The sequence below is a fragment of the Schistocerca americana genome, chromosome 3 (assembly GCF_021461395.2).
Source record: "Schistocerca americana isolate TAMUIC-IGC-003095 chromosome 3, iqSchAmer2.1, whole genome shotgun sequence".
Classification (NCBI taxonomy): Eukaryota; Metazoa; Arthropoda; class Insecta; order Orthoptera; family Acrididae; genus Schistocerca; species Schistocerca americana.
In genome coordinates, this window is record NC_060121.1 from 862431092 (window position 1) to 862451491 (window position 20400).

Consider the following 20400-nt stretch of genomic DNA (forward strand, 5'->3'; position numbering starts at 1 on the left):
TGCTGTGGTCTGCAGAGTAGAATTGCTAGCGACTGTTCAAAATCATTCGACAAAATCTGAACGTGATCTGAATCAGCAATGGGTGTTTATGTTTTTCTAGCCCTCCTGTTTCGCACCCTCCTGTGGCGTCATCACATGAGGGTGCGATATTGATTTCTGTGTGAATAAAACGGCAAAGGTTTCTTCTAAGACCTCCTACTTCTACTACATCTTCGGTGCAATCCACATACCTGTGTTGAGCAAATTAAAGACGTGCCTCTCAAGAGACAGTCATCCATTCCCAGGCGCCTGTCTGATAGGCAGGCATGTTGACACCCCTGTGCTGAGTGGCGTTGCGTCGCTCAAATTCAAATGGTTCAAATGGCTCTGAGCACTATGGGACTTAACTTCTGAGGTCATCAGCCCCTTAGAACTTAGAACTACTTAAACCTAACTAACCTAACGACATCACGCACATCCATGCCCGAGGCAGGATTCGAACCTGCGACCGTAGCGGTCGCGCGGTTCCAAACTGTAGCGCCTAGAACCGCTCGTTCACCCCGGCCGGCGCGTCGCTCAAGCGGAGCCTTCTGCCTACGGGCGAAATCTAAGGGGTGTCCAAACGAGTGCTTGTTATGCTGGTGGCTAGAAATCAATAACTGGCTGTCTTTCTGCAGGAACATTTTTAAAGTGCCTAAATGCTTCAAATGGCTCTTAGCACTATGGGACAACATCTGAGGTCATCAGTCCCCTAGAACTTAGAACTACTTAAACCTAACGAAGGACATCACACATTCAAGCCCCTAAGGACATCACACACATCCATGTCCGAGGCAGGATTCGAACCTGCGACCGTAGCAGTCGCGTGGTTCCGGACTGAAGTGCCTCTCGAACCGCTCGGTCACCGCGGCCGGCTTTAAAGTGCCTAACAATGGCGCATGTGTATCACCGAGGGTGTTGCTGAACTGGGGAGCTCTTACACCCTCCAGTTGTCAGACAGTCAGACCGGTACCAAACGCTGCGTATCGATAGAGTATCAACCAAAACAGCGATTTAGTTCTTGCTGAGTGTTGTCGTCCAGTAGAACATGCGTAAACGGTAGTTAAAAGTAACAGCAGAACTGCGGAATATAGGAAAAGCATATCTGTGAGGTTTAAATGTGCATGTCCCTGGTACGTGAGTTAGTAGATCGTTAGATAGTCGTACCAAGACCCAATTTCGAAACCCATTGACTGCAAGTTTTTTTAACAGTTTACGAATGAAATCTTTATATGGGAGAACATTTTTCTGACATGTGAAAGGACGTTTCGGATTTCGTAGCAATGTTCTTTTGGCAGTCTCATTTCGCTTCGTTAATTGAAATTAGCAGACATGTAAAGTACATTTTTATAGGCAGGTATGGCGTTGTCTATACAAATGTACGTTATAGATTTGCTGCTTTCAACAAACGAAGCGAAAGCAGGCTGCCAAAAGAGCATTGCTACGAACTCGGAAACGTCTTTTTACATATCAAAAAATGTTCTGCCATATAACAATTTCACACGTTAAGTGATAAAAAATTGCAATCAGTTGATTACGGACTCGGGACTTTTGGTACGATGATCTATCGCTCAACCAACTCATCTACCACATATCTTCACATTAACTACTCACAGTTACGCTTTTCCTATACTCCGCTGTTCTGGCGTTGCTTTCAATTACCGTTTACGCATCTTTTACTGGACGAGAAGACTCAACACAAACTAAATCAGTGTTATGATACTCTATCGGTACGCAACGTTTGGTACCGATCTGAGTGTCTGATATCTGGAGTTTTGGGTGTTAAGAAGGTCTCTCTCCAGTTTTGTCCATGTATATGTCAATGTCGCACCTCCATGTGAGCACTCTGCAGGAGGGCGTGAAACGTGAGGGCTGAAAAAACAAACACCTTATTTGCCTCGGATCATGTTCACATTACGACAACATTACCCTGGACAGCAGAGCAAAAGTTGTGGCCGCACTATTCTCCACAGGGGTGCGATCAAGTTCAGTGGGGTTGCAGACCCTCGATCTGCTTAGGGAAGGGTTGACTTGTCAGAAGAGTGTCAGTGTAAGAGCTTGTCAAGAATGTCGTGATCTTGATCATCACACGGCGAATTGCCGTTTTCAATCGCGAAATGTGTAGGAATCAATGTCCGCAGGTAAGGGCGGTTTCATTGACTCCGTCTGCGTCACCCTCTGAGGTCTACGTCGATAATGAGCGGCGGTGTGTCTGAAATGTTTTTCTTGACCACCCATAAGAGTAACGCGTGAATTCAACACAGGGCGTTGCGGTTCTGACTTCCAGGGCTGAGACGTCAAAAGAAGGGGTGAAATGTGGTACCGTGAGTGTTAAGACCTTCACATCACGTGACAAGTCCACAGTGGCGTTGGCAAGATTTGTGGTGAGATGCCAATATGACATCATCAACCCGCCTTACACCTCACATAAATTTCTGAGCTCGGGGCTTTTTTCGTAAGCATTGACACCTTCTTGTCTGAAGTGTCGCTCGTTGCCCGAGGATGACGCTGCAGGGTTCAAAACGGTTCAAATGGCTCTGAGCACTATGGGACTTAACTTCCAAGGTCATCAGTCCACTAGAACTTAGAACTACTTAAACCTAACTAACCTAACGACATCACACACATCCATGCCCGAGGCAGGATTCGAACCTGCGACCGTAGCGGTCGTCCGGTTCCAGACTGCAGCGCAAAGAACCGCTCGGCCACCCCGGCTGGCACGCTGCAGGGGGGCACGCCTTTACACCCTTAGAGAGGAGGGTTGTAGGCATCTTTGAAGCTACTGTCGAACTTTTTCAGCGTAGCGAGAGAAGATTACAGGGTTTCGAAAAAGTTTCCCTCAAATTGCATTGCATTAAAAAGACACAATCGCACAGTGTCAAAACTGTATATTTGGGATTAGGAATCTATAGGGACCAAGAGAAATTACTTTATAGTCTTAAGTTCAATATAAAAACGTGTTATATCAAAAATTTATTTTTATTAAAATTATTATTTTTAATCATCCATGACGGCACACAAGTGAACAGTTTGAAAGACATACTGCTTGGAGGGTAACAGGTCAGCGCAGCTCTTACAAAAACGCAGCAGACGAGTTGAGGTAATTAGGAATCTTTTTGAGAAAGTTTGTAAGCGTGCTGTAGTACCGATGGCCGTCAGAATTGATAGTTGTCTCTGTCAAGGTGATGGAGTTCGATTGTTAGGAAGTCGTGCATGAACTTTCACTGTGAGCTCCACGGCTAGTGCCGGCTGCTTGGCCTACAAACACACCTAAAACGGTTAAAAAAAATGGCTCTGAGCACTATGGGACTTAACTTCTAAGGTCATCAGTCCCCTAGAACTTAGAACTACTTAAACCTAACTAACCTAAGGACATCACACACATCCATGCCCGAGGCAGGATTCGAACCTGCGACCGTATCGGTCGCGCGGTTCCAGACTGTAGCGCCTTTAACCGCGTGGCCACCACGGCCGGCAAAACGGTTAAAACCTTCACTTTTGAAGTTGTACGTATCATCGTTCATCAGTAAAATTATCTGAAAATTATTATGAAAGCTGTACGTTCAGAATTTGTGTGTTATGTCGTCGAGGTAGCAAGCGGTCGGCCGCGCTGCGATGGTTACGAAGTGAACAAGCGCGGCCAGACACGACGCTTTAGTTCCTGTATAGTGTCACCCAGCCGTGTTGTGCATCGGTTCCACGTACAGCTGTGAAAATGACTGGTTGTGTCACTATGAGAAACTAACGTTAATTTCAAGAAACTGTGCCGATTACCAAAAGCCAGAGCTAATTATCTGAAATGTGATTTTAAGTGATAGAGATGCCAGCAAACGAATAGTGTGACTGAACAGCACGACAATGAAGTTTAGTGTACTTCAATGAGAACACTATGGGTCAGGTGCTAATTACAACTTACGGCTTGTGCGAGAGTAAAACAGTGTATGAATAGTTCAGGGAACATTAATGAGGTACTGTCGTAGAATATTCGTCGTTCTTTTCAGATATTTGTGGTTGTCGTAATGTGTATGCTTCCACAACCTATAGCTAATTACATACACAATAACAGGATTAATTTTTGGTTGGCGTTTGCAGAATTAAGCGTATTTGCGTCGAGGAGAAACAGGTATGTGCCATCTACTCACACGGGCATTAGATATTCCGATCCACGTGCCTAAATTGCGTAACATAAGCTGCGTGCATCAAATTTAAGGAAAATTGTCAAACGGGTTACACCACACGTGTGATTTCACCTAATGAGCTGCTTACTAGTCGAAGGCGGTATCTGGTAGCGCAGAATTATAAAACCAGGGTCCAAGGAGGGTTGCGCAAGAACTGTGCTAGCTTAATCGTATATTTCTCGAAAGGATTTTGCGAATAAGTATAGAAAAAGTGGGGCTTCTTTGGAAGTGTACAATCAGATTCCTTCGCTCCACATACACATGGAATAGAACAAAAACATAATACAAGTAAGACTGAAACGCAGTACCTGCAGAGTTGCTTATCCTCTGTGACTGTCAGAGTTCTTATTTTCCCGTTTTTACTTTTCATTTTTTGTTAATGTGAAAATCATTTGCGTTAGTCTTAATTGAACAAGTTTAACAAGATTTAATTGTGATAATGTTCTACGAGAGTGAGAGTGTATATGTGTATATATAAGTAGAGAGCTTTGATAGAACAATGGAAGGACGGCAGACATGGAGATTGGTTCCAGAATGAGATTTTCGCTCTGCAGCGGAGTGTGCGCTGACATGAAACTTCCTGGCAGATCAAAACTGTGTGCCGGACAGAGACTCGAACTCGGGGCCTTTGCCTTTCGCGGGAAAGTGCTCTACCAACTGAGCTACCCAAGCACGACTCACGCCCTGTCCTCACAGCTTTACTTCTGCCAGTACCTCGTCTCCTACCTTCCAGCGCACACTCCGCTGCAGAGTGAAAATCTCATGCTGGAAACATCCCCCAGGCTGTGGCTAAGCCATGTCTCCGCAATATCCTTTTATTCAGGAGTGCTAGTTCTGCAAGGTTCGCAGGAGAGCTTCTGTTAAGTTTGGAAGGTAGAAGTAAAGCTGTGAGGACGGGGCGTGAGTCGTGCTTGGGTAGCTCAGTTGGTAGAGCACTTGCCCGCGAAAGGCAAAGGTCCCGAGTTCGAATCTCGGTCCGGCACACAGTTTTGATCTGCCAGGAAGTTTCATGGAGATTGGTTGTTGGCCAGTGGATAGGTATGGCTGACGAATTTGTAACAGCGGACAGATAGATCGTTTTTTGTGTATTTTGGACTGCGAAAATAATGGACAAAGTGTACCTTAATGTCAGACGTTCTGGATTACCTTGTTAGTCAATATTATAATGACTGCGACAGTGGAGTAGCGCAAATACATTTTAATAAACAGGGTACTTTACGAAGCACAACTTGGAGTATCACGTTAAAGTTTGATTGGGTCGATATGTCTTTTATTGTGCACCAATATATCGTGGAGACATATGAAACCACTAACTGTAGAAAGATAGATTTTCCTGAGTAGTTTGACTACAATATTAAGCACGTGCTGTCAACTTTGTACTGTATACAAAAATTACAACGTTCGACAAATAATTAAAAGTGCTTATTATACATAGTGGCGTTAGTCAACATTACCACGTCGAGCACGGGTTGCATATGGTCTGTGTCGTTGACGACCAAAGCTTCACCCAACAAGGAGATCGAAGGCATTTTTTATCGCGTCTTCATTCCAACTACCACTTCTGAGAGGAGAACTATAGCGTCATTATTTAACGAGTATCGCACTTAGTGGAATACACATGTGGGCCGCCAGCGTGGGGCAACGATTTGCACAAATTAGTAACAAAATAGTTAATTAATTCTCGCAGTAATTTCAAGGCCTGAAGTAAAACTGGATCCACTGTGTAATGCTTTTACAGCACAATATTAATGCAAATGATATCTGCCAACGTTAAATTCTTTCAGCACTTACATGACCTACACACTCTTGGTTTTCTCCTGTTATAAGAAATATTATATACAATATTTTGTTTCTTCTTATTGGTATTAGTAGCTTTTGTAAGTGTTGCTCTTTCTTTCGTGCATTTGGAAATATTTTGTAACGAATTATACCATATGTTATTCGAGGTACTAGTAAAATATGTGTGTCGTAAAGTGTTCGACAGGAAGTCAGTTAGTCTCGACTAATTACAGCAGAGTAGGTCGGTTTTCATTGGTAGACCGTTTACACAGCGAGAAAGTTTTAAGTTGCAAGAATCCGTGCTGAACAAAATTTGTTTACATCTAAAAACTTGTCATATTGCAGTATTCCTGAGCCACTGTGGGAACTTGCTTGCTTCTTTTAATTAGTGTTAACGACCATCTGTTCCTCGTGAGAGTACTATTCGGTAAACTGTAAGAACAATTTTTATATTTTTTAGTTATTTCACAATTACGTATGATAGATACGGTATTTGCTCCATTGAGATAGAATCAGGTATTTTTTTCCCTTTATTCAACTCTATTCGCAAGATTTAGCTCAACAAATCAATTAAGTTTTGCTAGATTTTACTTTGAAGCAATCATTACTGGTGGGAAGGCTAATTAGGGGGATCAATTGCGCTACATAGAGTGGATGTGTAGTGTACAGACGCCTTTGGATAAGCGTAGACATTGATGGGTCGTTGGCGACGACAAGCAACACCGAGTGAACATGAGCTGTGCAGAGAAGAAACGCCTGCAGCCATTCATCGACACAGGCTAGAGTCACTGTCTAGCGAACGACTTTTGATCCCAGCCTCGTGGGCTAGTCTGCGGGACGTTTACACACACGAGCAACAGGTGGCACCACCGTCTGTCAACGTCCCTTCCACAGCTCCCTGACAGCATAACTACAGTCGAACACGCGCTGCTGCACCCACATGTTCTTAATTTGCAAATTATACCGTTCGATCTGTACCAATAATGCGTCAGGGCTATCACAGGACACTGTTTCAGCACCTACCTTTATAGAAAAACCCACATAAACTGCTGGTGACCACTCACATTACAAGCGACGCATAGTTAAAGTACACAATCGGAGCCTGTAAATCTCTGTTGCACAACATGTGAAAAAATGTATTAGTATTCCTCGCGGGCAAATCAAGTTCTTGCTTCTTATGCACAGTACAATAAATATTATTTCTGTATAACACAACAAATAACACTGTGCTCGAACCCGTCCTTCTTCGTGGAACATAATTTTTAACAAATTCGACGGATTTTGGAATCATGGGGTGGATGGAGAGGTAGACAAAACGTCCGCAAACGCTAAGATGCACAATATAATTTCAGTTAGCCCAGTGTACTAGTTTTCATAGAGTCGCTGAAACGTTGGTCTGTGCATCCCATGAATATCAGAGACTCCTCATTGGTCTCCTGACTGGTTCGATGCGGCCCATCACGCCTTGTTATCCTATGTCAACCTCCTGATCTTGGAGGAGCACTCACATCCAACACCCTCGATTTTTCCTTGGATATCTACGTGGATACTCTGCAGACCACTTTTAATTCCAATTTGTGTCTTTCTCTTCATATTTCGCTCTCTTCAACTCCAACTAATACCATGAAAGTTATTCCCTGATGTCTTAACACATGTCCTATCATCCAATCCATTTTCCTTGTCAGTGTCTTCCACATATTACTTGTCCCTTCGATTCGCGGAGAACCTCCTCATTCCTCACTCTATCAGTTCACCTAATTTTCAACATTCTTCTGTAGGGCCATATCTCAAACGCTTCGATTCTCTTTTGTTGCGGTTTTTCCACTGTCCAGGATTCACTACCATGCAGCGCTGAGGTCCAAACGTACATTCTAAGAAGATGCTGTGTAAATAAAAGCGAAACACGTATGATGTAAAATTCTCTTTAATCAGCTGGTCTAAGCTTAAGACAGAGAAAACAATAATAACTGCACAATTAAAGTCTGTAAATCTCTATCGCACAAGACGTGGAAAAATGTATTAGTGCGCCTCGTGGGCAAATTTAGTGCTTAGTCCCTACATGTGGTACAATAAATATTATTTCTATCTAACAGAACAAATAACACCGTCATCCAACGCGTACTTCTTCGTGAAGCATAATTTTTAATAAATTCGACGAATTTTCGAATTACTGGTAGTACAGAGGAGTAGATGCAAAGTGCAGAGAGATTGGGATGCACATTTTAATTTCAGTCAACGTTCTGTACTAGTATTCACTAAATTACTGGTGTGTGCACCCAAGAAATCCGAGAGACTGCTCATCGGTCTCCTGAATCGCTAGAAGCGGGCCATCACGTCTTCCCATCACGTGTCAATCTCTTGATTTTAGATTATCATTCACATCTAATGGCCGCACTTATTTGTTAGATATATTCTTCTACAGTTTTCACCCTCTACAGCTCCCTCTACTACCACTTAAGTTATTTCTGAAATGTTAACACAAATCCTCTGTCTTTCTATTCATCTAGTTATTGTGTTCTAGAGATTCCTTATCTCACCGATTCTGCGGAGAACTCCCTTATTTCTCATCTGACCAGTCCACCCAATTTTCAACGTCCCTCTATAGCACCACAAGACGATTCTTTTCTTTTCCAGTCTTCGCACAATCCATGATTCACTTGCACACAAGACTATGCTTCAAAAGTACGTTTTTATCAATTTCCTACTCAAATTGAGGCCAATATTTGATACTAGCACACTTCTTTCGGCCAGCAATTTGCTAGTCTGCTTTCTATGTCCTCCTTGTTTCGTCCGACATGTCTTATTTTGCTGTCAAGGTAGCAGAATTCCTTCACTTCGTCTGTTTCGCGATGCCCTAAGTTTATCACGAACCTTAGTTCTGCTACTATTCTTTACTTTCGTGAGTAGCCACGCCTGTGAGCCGGTTTGCCACTGACAAGGAAACATTGACGAGGAGAAAATAACACACTTGTAAGAAATCAGCCCTGGCAGTCGATTATATACCGCAATTTGAGCCATAATTTTGACAGGACGCTGTTATAACCTTCTGAATGTACAGCAACTAAACTTTACTTGTGAAGTACTGCACAGTGGAGTGACAAGTATGGCCTTGAGCGGATGGAGCAATGCGGGCTTAACAACTCTGTGACGTGACCCTAGAAATAAGGAGGGACGTGAGATACGCCACGAGGAAGTGTTACGCAAGGCAGCCTAACAACTAGGCGCACGGAGGACCCCGCCGTCGCACACATCGGAGAAGAGGTGGATCAGTACAGAACACGACCTTGGAAGTGTTACGCAAGGCAGCCTAACAACTAGGGGCACAGACGAACCCGGTGTCCCACACGGCGAAGAAGCACGACCTTGAATTATGCGAAGAACAAGATACAAAATGACGTCAAAGGAGAACATGACGTTCTATTTGTGTCGTAGTACTTCACTGTCAATGTATATGTAGAAACATTTTGCTGGCGCGGGTCTACATACGGAGAAATTACCAACGTAATGTAATAAGAGAGATCAGAGCTAGTACGGAAATATTTACGCGTTAATTATTCCCACGTGCTATTCGAGAGCGGAATGGTCGGGAAATAGTCAGAAAGTGGTTCTATGAACATTCTGCCAAGCACTTAAGTGTGAAGTGCAGATCAGTCACCTAGATGCTGGTGAGAAACCGTTAATCACTATTATAAGAAACAGTTTCCTTAAACATGACTCCAAAGCCTCGACAGAAATGTTGAAGAATATTTTCCCCTTTCAGCTACAAATATTTTTTATTTATATCTAGAATTTTTTTAAAGCCAGTTTGACTATTTTTCGAGCTTGACTGTCTTAAGAAATATGTAAAGGTTTTTTTTTAAATTACCGCTACCAGTACAAACTTTGTCAACTTATGTTACTTATTTATTTAGCGACATGTTTCGAGATTTAAAACTCATCTTCAGGCTAAATGGCACTACAAAAACAATTTAACAACTTTACAATAAGGTCATACTGATGTTACATAGTCTTTTCGTAAATGTTGTGGTCATCCTGTGGAAGAAGAGGAAACTTAGTAAGAGGCGATGTCACTTTGGAAGCTGGACTGATGTTTGCACGAAAATGTTTTGTAATGGTCGCTCACTTTGTTCTTCTGGCATGGTAGTCACTCCATGTCGCTAAATAAATAAGTAATACAACAGTTGACAAAGTTTGTGAATGGTAGCGGTAATTTAAAAAAAATCTTTACTAGTATTTTTTATTTACATCCACCCCGATCAGAAAATGCCTCCATTCAAATAATAATTACAAACATTCTCTGTAGTTGTGCTGTCTTATGGAGAAAACATTGGATATCAATTGCTAGCAATTCTCACATAATTATTTGGTGCAGTACATTTTACATCAAAAGTGTTTCCCTAGGTAAGGGTTTTTTTGCGTAAAATACTGCAGTTTTTAATTTGCGATCGTTTTTCCTTCCTAATCAGTCGTCAAGAGGCGAAAGAGCCCATCTGCGGTTACGCATCAAACTTTTTTGGAGAAACGGAAACATATAAAAGTAAGAATAGTCGAGAAGTTAATTATATACAATCGATTACTATGCTGCAGCTGGGAAGATTATGATGTTCAGCATATATACAGTGTATGATGTGATAATTTTCTGGAAAGGGTGACATACAGTACAATCTTCGTTACTTCCTTATAATTGTTGATGAGCTAAGTGAAATCAATAGTTAGGCACTGTACGTTTCAGTTAGAAGCAAATGCTGAACTCTTCCATTATAGGCCGTCTGCTGGCTGTAGTCAAAGGAAACACCAACACGCTTAGTACATAATTTAGGCATTCAGGACCGTTAATTACATCTCTAGTGACTTCAGTTGTTCGACGTAGAATACCAAACTGACGAACTTCTTGTTGCCTCTCAGGATGTTTCTAACATTAGGAGACGAAAAAAACAAGCAGAGAATTATGCCTTGGACTCCTATCTATTGCACATACAACTCAAGTCACCAAGGAGTTATCACTACAGCGAAGATACATGTTTACAATATGAAAGGTACCAGGCACATAACGGAATCTCATTTTAAGTGACAAGATACATGTAAGGAGAACAATTTATTTCGTCATTGGAAAAATTTCATACGTGACGTAAGCCCTCACACATATCTGAAGCCCAAGTAAAGCCGATGTTTGATATGCACAGCTAGAACGAAATACGTCGCGATGTATTAATAACAATTCTCAGTCCTTCTGCGAGAAAGCTCCGAAAATATTAAACATAAGATAATTACGTGTGTACTGGTAATTGAGTTGGTACGAGTTTCTGCTCTACTCTTAAACTTTTTTCCAACGTAATAAACTGTACATTCCCGGCAAAGAAATTCATGACACTGAATCATTCATAAGCTGTTTTCGCAATGTCTAAAAACTGATCAAAAATATTTTTGCTCTTGCCGGTATCAGACGTCAAAGTAGCCCCATGCTGAGAGATAGAGCGTACGGGAGCAGATGCACTTCCACCGCCGCACTTGGCAAGGGTCATAGTGCAAGAGGTTTTCTGTGGCGTTCCTCTGTCCTGTTATGAGATATAAAGTGTGTATCTGTGTCGTGTGTTTCATTTTGATAGGTGGTTCTGCAGTGTGGTGTTGAGAATAAGTTGTTAAAGTCGAAGGGAAGGGAAAGGATGAAATCGGGTGCCGGGCTCTATTCCACTGGAAAAGAAGCAAGGGTTCCAGCAAGCGTAACGTCACCGCCCGACATAAGGGTCACCAGTGACAGCGTCAAGTGTTCTCACTTCATAAGACATTGCTGGGAAGCTTGCCACTTCATTCAATATATTGGCACATAGACTGCTGATCAGAAACATTAGCCACCGCGTCTCCTTCCCTTGGCGGCGATATATTAGCTGTGAAATTTTCATCCACCACCAGGATTCGACCCGACTTACCTCCGAGTCGAGCGTCAGCGCACGTACAGGCGCGCATTAGCGGCCTCGGCTACGGAGACGGATCTTGCTAGTATAGTCCCAGCAACAATTCAGTGAGATGTTAACACCTGAGAATACGAAGTAAAATAGCATTCAGGAACAAGATGCAGCTACACTTTCCTTGGATTTACGACACCATAAAGATGCTGAAAAATGTACTCTAAGCTTAGAAAGCAAAATCTTTCGTCCATCTCCAAGGAAGTCCCAGTAACGACACTTGTAATGTAAGGTTCATTACAACCACTACACCAAATTTCGATACCCCTGTGGTTTTATAGAAAAAACGACGCCTCTGATATCTTGCAGTCACTCACATTTTTCGTTGTTAGGACAAAATTTTCGTGCATAAGACGGTATGACTGAACCAGTATCTCACGAATTGCTTGTGTGTAATCTAGGCAGTAATGATCTACATTGAAGCGCCAAAGAAACTGGATTAGGCATGAGTACTCAAGTACAGTGATATGTAAACAGGCAAAATACGGCGCTGCGGTCGGCAACACCTATATCAGACAACAAGCGTCTGGCGCAGTTGTTAGATTGGTTACTGCTGCTACAATGGCAAGTTATCAAGATTTCAGTGAGTTTGAACGTAGTATTATAGTCGTCGCACGAGCGACGGGACACACCACCTTCGAGGCAGCGTTGAAGTGGAATTTTCCTGTATGACCATTTCACGAGTGTACCGTGAATATCAAATCTCCGAGATCTCTGCGGCTGGAAAAAGATGCTGCAAGAACTGGACCAACGTCGACATCCAGATCTACTACAGAGCGGCTCCACGAACACTCTTCTGAGTTTAATCACTTTCGCTGTACACCAAACTCCCCAGACATGAACATTATTAAGCATATCTGGGATGCCTTCCAACGTGCTGTTCAGAAGAGATCTCCACCTCCCAGTATTCTTACGTATTTGTGGACAGCCCTGCAGAATGCATGATGTCAGTTCCCCCCAGCACTACTTCGTACATTAGTTGAGTCCATGCTGCGTGGTGTTGCGGCACTTCTGTGTGCTCGCGAGGGCCCTTCACGATATTAGGCAGATGTGCCAGTTTCTTTGGTTGTTCAGTGTATAGACATAAATAATCCGACGGTCATGGTGAGCAGCAGTCCGCGGATGTCTTAGCTACGACGATTACATATTTTGCATTGTGATATGATTTGGAACGGGCACGTAAGGATGGTAATAGGAAAGTTGAATCTTTTACTTCGGTTTATTGGGGGAATTTTAGGAAAGTTTGATCCATCTGTAAAGGAGATCACATATAGAACACTAGTGCGACCAATTTATTAGTATTGCTCGCGTGTTTCGGATCCCCAAATGACCGGATTAAAGGAAGGCATCGAAGCATTTCACAGGCGGGCTGCTAGATTTGTTACCTGTAGTTTCGATCGACACTAAATGCTTCCTGGACTCAAATGGGAATTCGTGGAGGCAAGACGGAGTTCTTTTCACGAAACACTACTAAGAAAATTTAGAGAACTGGCATTTAAAGTTGAGTGTAGAACGGCTGTATGGCCACCAACGCACATTTCTTGTAAGGACCACAAATAAAGATAAAAGAGATTGTGCCTCGTACGTAGACACATAGCAGACCTTTTTCCTTCGCGGTATTTGCAACTAGAACAGGAAAGGAAATGACTAGAAGTGGTAGAAGATATCCTCCTCCCTGTACCGTACCGTGGGTTGCCGTGTGCGTACGTAAATGTATATATAGTTCCGCCATGCGCCATACGGTTCGTTGCACAGTATGTATGTCCATTTATATGTAGATATTGAGCAATGCAAATTCATAGTTTGTATCCAGTTTCAATCAAAGATTGAATACTTTCCTCGGTAACTTATCTCACAAGAAAAGTACTCCAGCTCTAAACACTGAAAGCGAATAAAATGTGTTTTCAAATGTGTATGTTCTCGCCCCATCTACGTCGTTTATCTGAAAAACTCTCCATTTGTGTACGATCGATAATTGGAGTTTAACGGATGTAAAGGTTGTAGAACTCAGGTTGCGGAAGAAACAATGCCGATAACAGATCTTTATGACCAGCACACAAGAGTCGTATCTATAAAACTCTCCATTTGTGTACAATCGATGTTTGGAGGTTAACGAATGTAAAGGTTACAGAAACACAGGCCGCGGAAGAAACAGTAACGGACTGTTACGACCAGCACACAAGAGTCGTAAATGAAATATTATTTTGTACAAAGCTAAAAATTTGTTTGAATCAGTACACACATTTACTACGCACAGAGCCAAATTTACGAAAATAGAGGTTGCTGCGTTCCTGTGCGTTCTTCCCTCAGCTGTCATCGAAGTACAAACATAGAGTTTCAGTGAAGTGATTAAAACAGAGTGAAATGAAACAGCTAGCTGCAAAGATCTGGACAGTGTGATCGCAGTGACTTTTGATACCGGAGCTACTGCAGTGCGTATACACGTCCAGATGATGCCCTTGTGAGAAACGTTTATTCTTCCTTTCCGCTGACTCCAAATTTGCACTTCTAAGGGAATAATATACGACAATAGAGAATCTTCTTTTTGGGAAATAGAATTCTATAAATACTGCATGTGTTACTTTGCTTCTCATTGTTGTGTGTGCGCCAGTCTAATCTGGTTATTATTGCGCATTCTGTGGTTGTTGAAATAAACTGTTTGATACAAAGTCTCGCCGACTCTGAGATCATAAAAATGATTTGTGAAGTACATAGTCGAAAACTTTTGGAAGTGATGCTGAAGGGAAGAATTCAGTAAGTAACCTGTCTTAATGGAGTTGAGGCGGCCAGCAGTGACAGAAATTCTCTAGTTAGCGAACTGGTGTGAAAAAGCTATTGTAATGAAGGAATTAATTTGGGAAAGTGATTTATGAGAATGTTCTTATGGCGAAGAGAATTGCGTAAATCATGGCCTTTGGGAAAATGGAAAGGGTGAGAATCGAAGAGTTTGGAAAGTGATATTTGAAAACGAAAATTGTATTGTTTGAGGGAATAAGAATTGATGTGGTCCTCTGCAGAATCGTCCATCAAAGAAAAACTCTGGTTAGAAGAAGGAAAAGGGTAAAAGTGGCCTGTGGTAATTGAACAGGGATTAAGTTCCATGGTACCAGAGAGAGCAGCAGAGGGCAACTGTAGGAGAAGACAGCTATTGGAATATATCGAGCAAATAATCGAGAATGTTGGCAGTAAGTACTAGCTTGAGATGAAGTGGTTGGTACAAAAGAGGAAGTTGAGATTAGGCGGACAACGGTCATTCAGAAGTTGTACCACCATCACAACTTTATTCCGCTTGCTAGCACCAGAATAGTTTCGTGCCTTCTCTGAGACAATGTACGCCTTTCAGCCACCGCAGTACGTTTATTTACCTAAAATGAGTTCAAGTTACGTTCTCTCTATGGTACTTTACGTTTGATACTCACTTCCAGAATTTATCCTTAATCGCTTGGTTTTCAACTCAGACTATGTTTCAAAGAATCTATCTAAGGTACTACACTGTTTTATATCTGTTGTCTTGCTACAGATTTAAATTAAAGCAGAGGGAATTATATAGAGAAATGAACTCAAGTAATTTTCATGTTTATGGCACATTTTTAATAATAAAATATGTTCCTTAAATCTGTTAAATCCAAACAGTTGAGACTTACTTCATTGCCTTGGCACACGAAACGAAAGATTAAAAAATCTGAATGACTTTTCCAAGTGGCCATCACAGCTTCGATAAATTCAAATAAGGCCTTCATTTCCAACAAGTTATAGTTTAAGCGCTTACTTCATCGAGCACTACTGATTAGATTCGATCTTCTGCTCATTTTAGAAAGCATAAAAGAATGTGGACACATCATCCTCGTAAGTATACAGCAAAAATCACGTACCATGAAAGTTAACACATGGAGCGGTTGTCGATCGACAGAAGATTGAAACGGGTATCCGGAATCCACGCTTTTACAAGTGTTTATAGTCCAGCCACATGTCGGTACTTATGCGGAGGTGGTGCCCATTAATAGCCATTCCATGTGTAACTGTCCATGGCATGTGATATTGGTTGTATATTGACGAGGATGATGCGTGTACATCAATTTGTAAACTTGAAAATGGTAAATTCGAAACTGGTCAGTGGTGCTCGATAACGCATTCATTTAAGCTAACGAGATGCTGCTAATGCCTTACGGCAGTACACGGCAGGCTGTTTAATAGCGTTTGATTTGGGCACTGACAAATCAGATCACTGCCATTTAAAATCAAGTGACAATATTAACAGCAGCGAATCAAAAATAAAATAAAGAACCAGCGACATGGCCTAGTAATTCTTTCCTAGGGCCTATAATACCACGAAGGTGCCGATAACTAGACAAAGGGCATTCGGCAGAGCAGATTTCCTCAGCGGTAGTTAGTTACTAGGGCTTTAATTCGAACCACAGATAGGGAAAGCTTTGGCGCCTCTAAGCGAATCCAAATAAGTCACTTCAACAATTTCGTTTTTTAAACTCTGTCCTCTCCGAGACACACCGTATGTTTCTTCTTTTTTACTGTTTACCCAAACTTGTGTCATCTTCTACGGCTCTCGATTTATTTCTGTAAAATATTGTAAAGTTCATAGATTACATATATCATTTATCAAGTCAGGATCGCTTTTTCTATACACATACTTATTGTACAGGGATGAATGAGGTATCGTTCGAAAGATTTTTTTAACCGCCTTCTGACACTGCATACCAATTTTGCGCTTAAACTCACTATTTGTGGAAAATTTTAAGATAAAAATATTATTAACTATCACATGCAAAAGGGCATCACGGATGCCCAGCTGCATACCCATATTTTACAAAACTGACTTACTGATCACTAATAAAACACTCCCTTGTTATATTGTCTTATTACAAAAACCATTTGATTTTTTTTTACGTACTTATTAACTAGATAATTTGTGTACTGCGTTGTCATCTATAATAACGATGATCGCTGCGGTAGTCACTAGCTCTGCCCAGCATACAGGTTGACTTTTCTAAACAAATATACACTCCTGGAAATTGAAATAAGAACACCGTGAATTCATTGTCCCAGGAAGGGGAAACTTTATTGACACATTCCTGGGGTCAGATACATCACATGATCACACTGACAGAACCACAGGCACATAGACACAGGCAACAGAGCATGCACAATGTCGGCACTAGTACAGTGTATATCCACCTTTCGCAGCAATGCCGGCTGCTATTCTCCCATGGAGACGATCGTAGAGATGCTGGATGTAGTCCTGTGGAATGGCTTGCCATGCCATTTCCACCTGGCGCCTCAGTTGGACCAGCGTTCGTGCTGGACGTGCAGACCGCGTGAGACGACGCTTCATCCAGTCCCAAACATGCTCAATGGGGGACAGATCCGGAGATCTTGCTGGCCAGGGTAGTTGACTTACACCTTCTAGAGCACGTTGGGTGGCACGGGATACATGCGGACGTGCATTGTCCTGTTGGAACAGCAAGTTCCCTTGCCGGTCTAGGAATGGTAGAACGATGGGTTCGATGACGGTTTGGATGTACCGTAACACTATTCAGTGTCCCCTCGATGATCACCAGTGGTGTACGGCCAGTGTAGGAGATCGCTCCCCACACCATGATGCCGGGTGTTGGCCCTGTGTACCTCGGTCGTATGCAGTCCTGATTGTGGCGCTTACCTGTACGCCACCAAACACGCATACGACCATCATTGGCACCAAGGCAGAAGCGACTCTCATCGCTGAAGACGACACGTCTCCATTCGTCCCTCCATTCACGCCTGTCGCGACACCACTGGAGGCGGGCTGCACGATGTTGGGGCGTGAGCGGAAGACGGCCTAACGGTGTGCGGGACCGTAGCCCAGCTTCATGGAGACGGTTGCGAATGATCCTCGCCGATACCCCAGGAGCAACAGTGTCTCTAATTTGCTGGGAAGTGGCAGTGCGGTCCCCTACGGCACTGCGTAGGATCCTACGGTCTTGGCGTGCATCCGTGCGTCGCTGCGGTCCGGTCCCAGGTCGACGGGCACGTGCACCTTCCGCCGACCACTGGCGACAACATCGATGTACTGTGGAGACCTCACGCCCCACGTGTTGAGCAATTCGGCGGTAAGTCCACCCGGCCTCCCGCATGCCCACTAAATGCCCTCGCTCAAAGTCCGTCAACTGCACATACGGTTCACGTCCACGCTGTCGCGGCATACTACCAGTGTTAAAGACTGCGATGGAGCTCCGTATGGCACGGCAAACTGGCTGACACTGACGGCGGCGGTGCACAAATGCTGCGCAGCTAGCGCCATTCGACGGTCAACACCGCGGTTCCTGGTGTGTCCGCTGTGCCGTGCGTGTGATCATTGCTTGTACAGCCCTCTCGCAGTGTCCGGAGCAAGTATGGTGGGTCTGACACACCGGTGTCAATGTGTTCTTTTTTCCATTTCCAGGAGTGTACTTTCCGAAACGACAAACACATGTCTCATTGTTGCCCTGAATTGTGATTTACCTATTGCTCCTAGGACCTAACATGCTTACGTAAAGTATGTAGAGCAATTACAATTTTATAATACAGGTACATGTTATTGTGGGCTCAGCGATATACCAGGTAAGAAACGAACCTAGGTTCAGAACCATACATTTGGCATTTATTTCCGTGTTTGTTTTGTATGTACGTATTTCTCAATAAGCTTCTCTTCAACGACAGATAAATGTCGGTATTACGGTCGATGGTTAGAAATTACAAGCAATAATGCATATAAAGGTATATACAGGACGTATCATAAAATCATGATTATTATTTCATGTCATTCGGCTAATTTTTAAGTATGTTTTCTCTTAATTCGCACAACTACGCTTTTCCCAACAACTACACTTATTCCAAATAGTGTCATTATTGAAAAGTGTAAAAGGTGAAAGTTTTGCACAGGTCCTCTGGTATTTTTGGTTTCAGCCTAAAAATTGTAACGTGCATTTTTTATTTTGTTTGAGTGGATAGAAACATTACAAACCATGTGTTCTGCCAAAATTGGAGTAAAAAAAAATTATTCCCTATAATGTTACTTCTCAATAAGCTTCTCTTCAACAACAGATAAATGTCAGTATTACGGTCGATGGTTAGAAATTACAAGCAATAATGCATATAAAGGTATATACAGGATGTTTCATAAATTCATGAATATTATTTCATGTTATTGGGTTAATTTTTAGTTTTCTCTTCATTCACACAACTATGCTTTTCCCAACAACTGCACTTATTCCAAATAGTGTCATTATTTAAAACTGTAAAACGTGAAAGTTTTCACAGGTACTTTTAGTTTCGGCCTAAAAATTGTAACGTCCATTTTTTATTTTGTTTGAGTGGAGAGAAACATGAGAAACCATGTGTTTTGTCAAAAGTGGAGTTAAAAAAAATTATTCGTAAACATGAAAAAACATCAACAGGATCTTCTAGCTTCAGCAAGATGATTATCCGTGTAATGTTACTTGAGAGGGTTGTTACAGCTACCAGCACGAAAGTTCTTTATATCTGTGGTGATGAGGAAAATGCAATGTTTCCATTTTGTAATGATTCTCAGGACAAGAATCTACCCGCCGACAGAAATGACGATCATCCGGTAACTCGCGGCATATACGATGTTCTTTGAGACCAAAGAGTGAAGGAGAAGTGTCACATGTAAGCAGAGTATAAGTGAAAGTAGTGCGATGCGGGAGTCTAGGAGCGGTCTGGCTGCTACCTGTTGTGCGCTCGCGCCGCGCCGCCGGCCTACCTGTTGTGAGGTTCCTTTGCTGGGTAGAGTCTGCAGCCCAGCGTCCACCGAGCTGACAGCTCCTCCGTGGCCGCGGAACAACTGCGCCCCGCCGACGCCGTTCCGCTCCGAGTGCGCGGCTGTGCGCCTGCGCGGGGCGCCCCACGTGGCGGCGGCGCCGGCGGCGTCAGGGCAGGGTCCTCCCGAGTCGCCCACACCGCAGCGCGCTGCGTGGGCGGCGGCGCTCCATTCAGCGCGGCTGCCGGCCGGCCGGTTGCGTGGGCGGCGCCGGGCCCCGCCACAGAAAGGGCGGCCGCGACGCCTGCTGACGTCGCCGGCGCCGCGGGGAGCCGGCAGTGCACTACCACCACCACCGCCACCCCCACTAGCAGGAGCAGCACTGCCGCTGGCGGGTCGAGACGCACGCCCTGCCAGTGTAATCGCGTTCTGAACCATGTGAGACCTTAACTTTTCCCGGCGAATCGAATGTTCAAATAACTTACGGCCTTGACACTGGTCATCCTATGGAATACAACAACACGGAGACTCTGGCTTGCACGACCAGCTATTGGGATAGTATTATTAAGGAAGCTGTTGAAATCAGACTATCAAGCAACCTTATTAACAGAGATGGTGGATTTTGCTTAAATGCTACTTGGAATCTGGCTCTGTCTCTCATCAAAAAACAGAGGGACAGAATTAGTGCTACCTCACCTGCTGATTAATAGTA

The 20400-nt window shown here is 43.2% G+C and overlaps 1 protein-coding gene across 1 annotated transcript in view; it reads right to left on the reverse strand.

The window, feature by feature from the left end:
- LOC124606441 (uncharacterized PE-PGRS family protein PE_PGRS54-like) overlaps positions 1-20126 on the reverse strand; it is a 90374-nt gene extending 70248 nt beyond the window's left edge. The window contains exon 1 of the mRNA XM_047138422.1: positions 19692-20126. Coding sequence (XP_046994378.1) covers positions 19692-20126 — 435 coding nt within the window. The remainder of the gene's footprint in view (positions 1-19691) is intronic.
- Positions 20127-20400: the final 274 nt, after the last annotated feature.